At 44.2% G+C, this 7,821-nt stretch overlaps 1 protein-coding gene across 1 annotated transcript; it reads left to right on the forward strand.

Annotated features, from left to right (window-relative positions):
• The first annotated feature begins 2,680 nt into the window (after positions 1-2,680).
• TXNIP (thioredoxin interacting protein) lies at positions 2,681-6,707 on the forward strand. Its single transcript, XM_007977281.3, has 8 exons — positions 2,681-3,262; positions 3,812-3,884; positions 3,993-4,140; positions 4,253-4,355; positions 4,488-4,744; positions 4,852-5,008; positions 5,122-5,273; positions 5,403-6,707. The coding sequence occupies exons 1-8, from the start codon at positions 3,013-3,015 to the stop codon at positions 5,436-5,438; spliced, it is 1,176 nt and encodes a 391-aa protein (XP_007975472.3). The 5' UTR covers positions 2,681-3,012; the 3' UTR covers positions 5,439-6,707.
• The last annotated feature ends 1,114 nt before the right edge of the window (positions 6,708-7,821 follow it).

Below are 7,821 nucleotides of genomic sequence, written 5' to 3' on the forward strand. Positions count from 1 at the left end.
CTGATCCATCACTAGCCACCATCTTTCCTATTCCCTCAAAATGTATGTAGTTAAGATTTATCAATATTTAACAATATTGACTATGTAGTTAACAATATTGATTCATATATTTGTCAGCATTTTGATGTTTGATATTTACACTTTCATACCCATCAAACTAAGCGTTCTCCCAGAAGCCACAATTTAGGAACTTTTAAAATTACTGGCCGGGCACGGTGGCTCACGCCTGTAATCCCAGCACTTTGGGAGGCCAAGGTGGGTGGATCACGAAGTCAGGAGATCGAGACCATCCTGGCTAACACGGTGAAACCCCGTCTCTACTAAAAATACAAAAAATTAGCCGGGCATGGTGGCAGGTGCCTGTAGTCCCAGCTACTTGGGAGGCTGAGCCAGGAGAATGGCGTGAACCCAGGAGGCCGAGCTTGCAGTGAGCTGAAATCGTACCAGTGCACTCCAGCCTGGGAGACAGCGGGACTCCAAAAAAAAAAGAAATATTACTTCAGTCAGGCCGGGCACGGTGGCTCACGCCTGTAATCCCAGCACTTTGGGAGGCCAAGGTGGGTGGATCACTTGAGATCAGGAGTTCAAGGGATGGTGAAACCCCGTCCCTACTAAAAATACAAAAATTAGCTGGGTGTGGTGGCACATGCCTGTAATCCCAAGTACTTGGGAGGCTGAGGAGGAAAATCGCTCAAACCCAGGAGGCGGAGGTTGCAGTGAGCCAAGATCGGGCTACTGCACTGCAGCCTAGGCAACAGAGTGAGATTCTATCTCAAAAAAAATTACTTCAGAGTCCCACCTCCTCTACTCCCAGTAACTCAATCATTATTGTTAACCAACTGAAAACACCTCAAGCCTAGTTGCTTAAGCTTCTAGAACAGGGTGCCACCTCAAACACGCCCTAAGGATCAACAAGTTCCTGGGGTTTAATGCGTGCGTGTGTGTGTGTGTTTTCCAAGAGACTCATGATGCCTATTCTTGAGCTTGTTTAATATTGGGGTTGAGTTGTAACTTGTTAGCCTTGGGGTATCAATCCAGCTAGGGTGTCTGAGGAAGGAAGAAGTCTCCTTAACAGCGATGAACAGGTTTCTTTTTTGCTGACTGGGTAGGGTTTCAATATACTTGAATGCTTCTTAGTTACTTCCCCATCTCAATCTTGGGACATTATCTTCCTCTTTCCAGCCCAAGGAATGAGATAATAATCTTCTGATACCCCAGCACAGATATGGGAAGGGTCTATGAATCAAAGAAAAGGGGGAAGAATCCCTGCACTTCTGCATACAGGTTTTTCTTATTACATTTAAGAGTAAGTTCTCAGTACTCAGCTCCTAAAGCATCTCACAGCCAGCAGGGGAAAATCCATCTGACAGCTGGCCAAACGAAACCAACAAAGAATGAAACCAACAAAGGGAGGGTAGGGTCTCTTCTGGCTTGAATTTATAGTGCTCTGGTGACTGATCTTCCTTCTCTTTTCCTTCTTACTGTTTTCTAAACCGTTTAGGGAAAAACCTTTGAAAATATTTTTAAAAATTGTTCCTTCAAACAGGTGTGTGGCCATCTCTCCACTGGAAATTTGGATATAAACAAGAGAACTTTCTTGCTTTTAACCAGATTTATTGACGTACATTTGATTTAGTGAGTTGGGAGAGGGGAGGGAGACAAGAAAGAGTGAACATAACTCTGGAAGAAAGTGAAAAAAGTGAAGCATCCTTGTCCCCCCGCCCCACTTCCTTTTCCTCCAGAAGCAAGTAGGGAGTGCAAGATTATCAGCGCCTGGACACACCTCACTAAAGAGGTAATGAGGTAAATTGGAAACACAGAAAAAGTGTTCCCCAACTTTGCAGGCAGAAATTGAAGAGATAACAGGATAAGCAACAGGATGTAAACACGCCTGTCCTATTTCCGTGCCAGAGAACAGAGAGAACGGAAGAGAGGGTACAAGGGGCGGGGGGGTGACGAACAGCACACGCACGCAGCCCCCAGCCCTAGCCCCAAGGGATTGGAACGGGAAGTAGAAGACATCAGTCCTACAGCCGCAATGAGGCCTGAAAGTTCTCCTTTCCCTCAGAGATGGTGGTGTTTTTTTACATTTAATAGGGATGCGGGGCAAGAGAAGGACAAAGGGGCTGTTCCTTAACAGTAACACCAAGCATTCTGTGCTCCACGGCCCCAAACCTAAAAGTATTCTTGGAGCTATGGGATTTTCACACACTTGCTATTTACAAGCCATGAATAAACGACAGACTATAAAGTAATTGCACTGGCTAAGACTAGGCATGAAATTCCCTCATAAGCACATTTTCTTTTTACCTCAAACCACCGCTCTCAGACCAGAAACGTCCACACCCGCCCTCCGATGGCCTGTCGCCCTGGCTAGGTTTTAGGGTCAGTGGTATCCTCCTTCCACTAGGCCCGGGTGAAGACTCAACAGCCCCCTCCTTCCTCTCATTCCTCTCCTTCCCCCCTCCCTGCGCCGCTCCCGAGCACAACAACCATTTTCCCCGCCAGGAGCACACCGTGTCCACGCGCCTCAGCGATCTCACTGATTGGTCGGGCGCCTGGTAAACAAGGACCGGGCAGCCAATGGGAGGGATGTGCACGAGGGCAGCACGAGCCTCCGGCCCAGCGCTCGCGTGGCTCTTCTGGCCGGGGCTTCTATATAGAGCCGTTTCCGCCTGCTGCTTGAAACTAACCTCTCTTTCTCTGTGAAGGAGTGCTTGCGGAGATCGGATCTCTTCTCTAGCAATCGGGGGGAAAGAAGACTTTTTCTCTGAAATCGCTTAGTGTAACCAGCGGCGTAAATTTTTTGGACGCCTTTTCGAAAACCTAGTTAAAATTCATTTGTTTAAATCTTATTTTATTTTTAAGCTCAAACTGCTTAAGAATATTTTCATTCCTTAGGAAGAGTGAAATAATTTGCTGCAAAGGAGTTTCCTCGATTTGGTGCTTTTTTTTTTTTTTTTTAAATTCTTCCACGGTCTTTTCTAACTCTCAAACCAACTCCGTCCCATCATGGTGATGTTCAAGAAGATCAAGTCTTTCGAGGTGGTCTTTAACGACCCTGAAAAGGTGTACGGCAGTGGTGAGAAGGTGGCTGGCCGGGTGATAGTGGAGGTGTGTGAAGTTACTCGTGTCAAAGCCGTTAGGATCCTTGCTTGCGGAGTGGCTAAAGTGCTCTGGATGCAGGGATCCCAGCAGTGCAAACAGACTTCGGAGTACCTGCGCTATGAGGACACGCTTCTTCCGGAAGACCAGCCAACAGGTAAGCGGCCCAATTCATTGTTGGAGAGTGAAAGCTGATTAGAGAAGAGAATTGAAAGGAATACACAAAACTATACGCAATGTTTTAAGTTGCTCAGTTTGAGTGGTGTGAATTGCACGTTGTTACTTCCTTTTTTCTAATTTGCAGACATTCTACCCCCCCACCCCCCCAAAAAAAAGGGTGGTTTGTACAATTTTTTATGGTGCTGTGTCCTAAAGGTGATTCTGAGGGGCATTGCCTCGGATAGTTAAAAATCTTATGTGTGCATTAGTTGCTTATTCTTCGCCTACTTCTTGTTTGAGATGTTAGTGAAGAACTGTCCTGGGTGAATCTTTAAAAGCATTGCAGGGCAACTTGGGAACGTGCTGCCCAACAAAATACATCAGAATTTCTCTTTAAGAACAACATGGGATGATCAAAATACCTATCTGTGGGATGAAATTGGGGGTACTTCAATACCTTGCATGCCACCCAAGCATTCTTTATCACACAGATGCATTTTAAGTGTAACAGGAAGCCTAATGGCTACTCGATTTTCTTTCCCTTCAGGTGAGAATGAGATGGTGATCATGAGACCTGGAAACAAATATGAGTACAAGTTCGGCTTTGAGCTTCCCCAGGGGTAAATATCAGCTAAATGCATCTTTGAACTTTCTGAAATATCTTGCCCTCCTTTGATCACTTACTGTTCCTTGGAGAGTATTTAAAAATTTTCATTTTCTTGACACAGGCCTCTGGGAACATCCTTCAAAGGAAAATACGGGTGTGTAGACTACTGGGTGAAGGCTTTTCTTGACCGCCCCAGCCAGCCAACTCAGGAGACAAAGAAAAACTTTGAAGTAGTAGATCTGGTGGATGTCAATACCCCTGATTTAATGGTGAGATTCATTTTAAAGATTATATTCTCCTGGGTCACAGGGATGATAAATCAGATGTCTTGGGCATTAGATTGAAGCATCTCAAAACACCTTTTTGTCCACTTCTACATAGGCACCTGTGTCTGCTAAAAAGGAAAAGAAAGTTTCCTGCATGTTCATTCCTGATGGGCGGGTGTCTGTCTCTGCTCGAATTGACAGAAAAGGATTCTGTGAAGGTAAAATCCTAGTGCTTATGGCAGACAGATATAACAGGAACTGGGTTTAGGGGCAAGGGCATGGGACTGGGGTAGAGGAAATGTCATTAACTATACTGAGTATCAGTAAGTTTTCATTTTTCTTTTTGCTAGGTGATGAGATTTCCATCCATGCTGACTTTGAGAATACGTGTTCCCGAATTGTGGTCCCCAAAGCTGCCATTGTGGCCCGCCACACTTATCTTGCCAATGGCCAGACCAAGGTGCTGACTCAGAAGTTATCATCAGTCAGAGGCAATCATATTATCTCAGGGACATGCGCATCATGGCGTGGAAAGAGCCTTCGGGTTCAGAAGATCAGGCCTTCTATCCTGGGCTGCAACATTCTTCGAGTTGAATATTCTTTACTGGTGAGTAGATGCAGGGTGGGTTCAGCAGAGAAATTGTTCATCTGTTACCATAACTGTCTTGTTTCTCCAGAGCTCTGGTCTAACAAACTACCATCTTCCTTTTCTAGATCTATGTTAGCGTTCCTGGGTCCAAGAAGGTCATCCTTGACCTGCCCCTGGTAATTGGCAGCAGATCAGGTCTAAGCAGCAGAACATCCAGCATGGCCAGCCGAACCAGCTCTGAGATGAGTTGGGTAGATCTGAATATCCCTGATACCCCAGAAGGTGAGCCAGACCTAATGTCTTTTCTTCATTTCTGGTCTACCTGGGTGTGTAAAATTGTGATGGTCCAGCATTTCTTGGGCAGGCTTCTTATGTGGCCATATTTTCTTTTCTAGCTCCTCCCTGCTATATGGATATCATTCCCGAAGATCACCGATTGGAGAGCCCCACCACTCCTCTGCTAGACGACATGGATGGCGCTCAAGACAGCCCTATCTTTATGTATGCCCCTGAGTTCAAGTTCATGCCACCACCTACTTATACTGAGGTAAGAATTGTCATATTCACTGTTAAATTTGTCCTAAGCTTTCTATAAGAAGTTGACTTAGAGGGATTGCTAAACTGGTTTGTTCTTTTAGTTCTTACCTGAACTGAAATAGTCTGTTTCTTCCGTTAGGTGGATCCGTGCATCCTCAACAACAATGTGCAGTGAACATGTGGAAGAAAAGAAGCAGCTTTACCTACTTCTTTCTGTCTCTCTTCCTGGACTCTCACTTTTTCAGAGACTCAATAGTCTCTGCAATGGAGTGTGGATCCACCTTAGCCTCTGACTTCCCAATGCAGGAGGTGGTCAGCAGGCAATCTCCTGGGCCTTAAAGGATGCGGACTCATCCTCAGCCAGCGCCGATGTTGTGATACAGGGGTGTTTGTTGGATGGGTTTAAAAACAGCTAGAAAAACTCAGGCCCATCCATTTTCTCAGATCTCCTTGAAAATTGAGGCCTTTTCGGTAGTTTCGGGTCAGGTGAAAATGGCCTCCTGGCATAAGCTTTTCAAGGTTTCTTGGAGGCTTTGTGCAAATTGTGATAACCACTTTGGACCTTGAACTTATATATCTATCATGTGGAAAAGAGCCAATTTAGCAAACTAGGAACATGAAAAGGGAAATTATGGCCAAAACTTTGGGAAAAGGAGGTTCTTAAAATCAGTATTCCCCTTTGTGCACTTGCAGAAAAAAAAGAAAAACCTTCTAGGGCTGATTTGATGGACATTTGGAGAGAGCTTTCTCTGTGATTATAAAAAAAGAAGCTAGCTGCTCTATGGTCGTCTTTGCTTAGAGTGTACTTTAACCTGGCTTTTAAAGCAGTAGTAACTGTGTCCCACCAAAGGTCTTAAAAGCCATTTTTGGAGCCTATTGCACTGTGTTCTCCTATTGCAAATATTTTCATATGGGAGGATATTTCTCTCTTCATGCAAGTCCTTGGAATTGATTCTAAGGTGATGTTCTTAGCACTTTAGTTCCTGTCAAATTTTTTGTCCTCCCCCCTCCACCATCTTAAATGTAAGCTGAAACTCCTCTACTATGTCTCTAGGGGTAAGCCCAAAGACAAAAAGAAAAAAAAAAAAACTGTTAACTACTTTTGAGATTGCCCCAATGTACAGAATTACATAATTCTAAGACTCAAATCATGTGAAAGGGTTGCTGCTGTCAGCCTTGCCCACTGTGACTTCTCCAAACCCAAGGAGGAACTCTCGATCAAAATGCCTAACACTGATCAGAACCTCCAAATACTGCCATGAGAAACTAGAGGGCAGGTCTTCACAAAAGCCCTTCGAACCCCCTTCCTGCCCTGTGTTAGGAGATAGGGATATTGGCCCCTCTCTCACTGCAGCTGCCAGCACTTGGTCAGTCACTCTCAGCCATAGCACTTTGTTCACTGTCCTGTGTCAGAGCACTGAGCTCCACCCTTTTCTGAGAGTTACTGCAGCCAGAAAGTGTGGACTGAAGGTGGTTTCATGTTTTTGTATTATGTATCTTTTTGTATGGTAAAGACTATATTTTGTACTTCACCAGATATATTTTTACCCCAGATGGGGATATTCTTGTAAAAAATAAAAATAAAGTTTTTTTAACGGGAAAAAAAAATGTCTGTGAGATGGCTTTGGAGAAGCTTTTGGAAAGAAGGTGTGCCTAAAGGAGTCTTCCTCTACTTAACAATCCACACCAGTGAAAACCTTGTGGAGAAAACACTCCCTATGGACCCTAAGGAATGGCGGCAGAGTGGGGGCTGGAGGTGAAGAGGGAAACAGTTTGAGGCATGTTTCATTCAGATTCACTGAAGAACTATATTGGGATTTTCTGGTTGTCTAGTTTTCCAAATCCATAGCTAATTATTACTAAATTCCTTCAGTTTTGGAGTTGATGAGTTCTTGAAATACAGGGAAATGATGTTTATGAGGGAATTTGAAAGAAAAGAGTGGAGGTTCCTTTTTTTTTTTTTAAGACAGTCTCACCTAGGCTGGAGTGTGGTAGCATGATCTTAGCTCACTCAGCCTTGACCTGGGCTCAAGTGAACCTCCCATCTCAGTCTCCCACATAGCTAGGCTACAGGTACACACCACTACACTCAGCTAATTTTTATATTTTTTGTAGAACTGGGGTTTTGCCATGCTGTCCAGGGTGGCCTCAACCTTCTGGGCTCAAGTGATCTGCTGGCCCTGGCCTCCCAAAGTGTTGGGAATACAGGCATGAGACCACACCCGGCTGAAGATCCCTTTTTCATAATTTGGTTTTATCATGAAGTTTCTTACCAGTGTAAACTTGATTTATATACTAACAAGGATAACTATTCAGGACTTAAGAGGATATAGAGCTATGAGTATTCTTTGGAGGCAGCTAACCATTTTTTGTTTTCACAATTCCTATTCAAGCACATAACTCAGTAAATGTTTGCTAACTATTCAACTCCACCCTCATCCCTTAGATGCTTTGGTGGTTCCTATTCCTTGTAGGGTAATAGTAGAGCACTACTACTATTAGTAATTGGCTAAACATGGGATTAAACAATCCCATGTTTAATTGGTGTGATTTTCATT

The sequence above is a fragment of the Chlorocebus sabaeus genome, chromosome 20, assembly GCF_047675955.1.
Source record: "Chlorocebus sabaeus isolate Y175 chromosome 20, mChlSab1.0.hap1, whole genome shotgun sequence".
Lineage (NCBI taxonomy): Eukaryota > Metazoa > Chordata > Mammalia > Primates > Cercopithecidae > Chlorocebus > Chlorocebus sabaeus.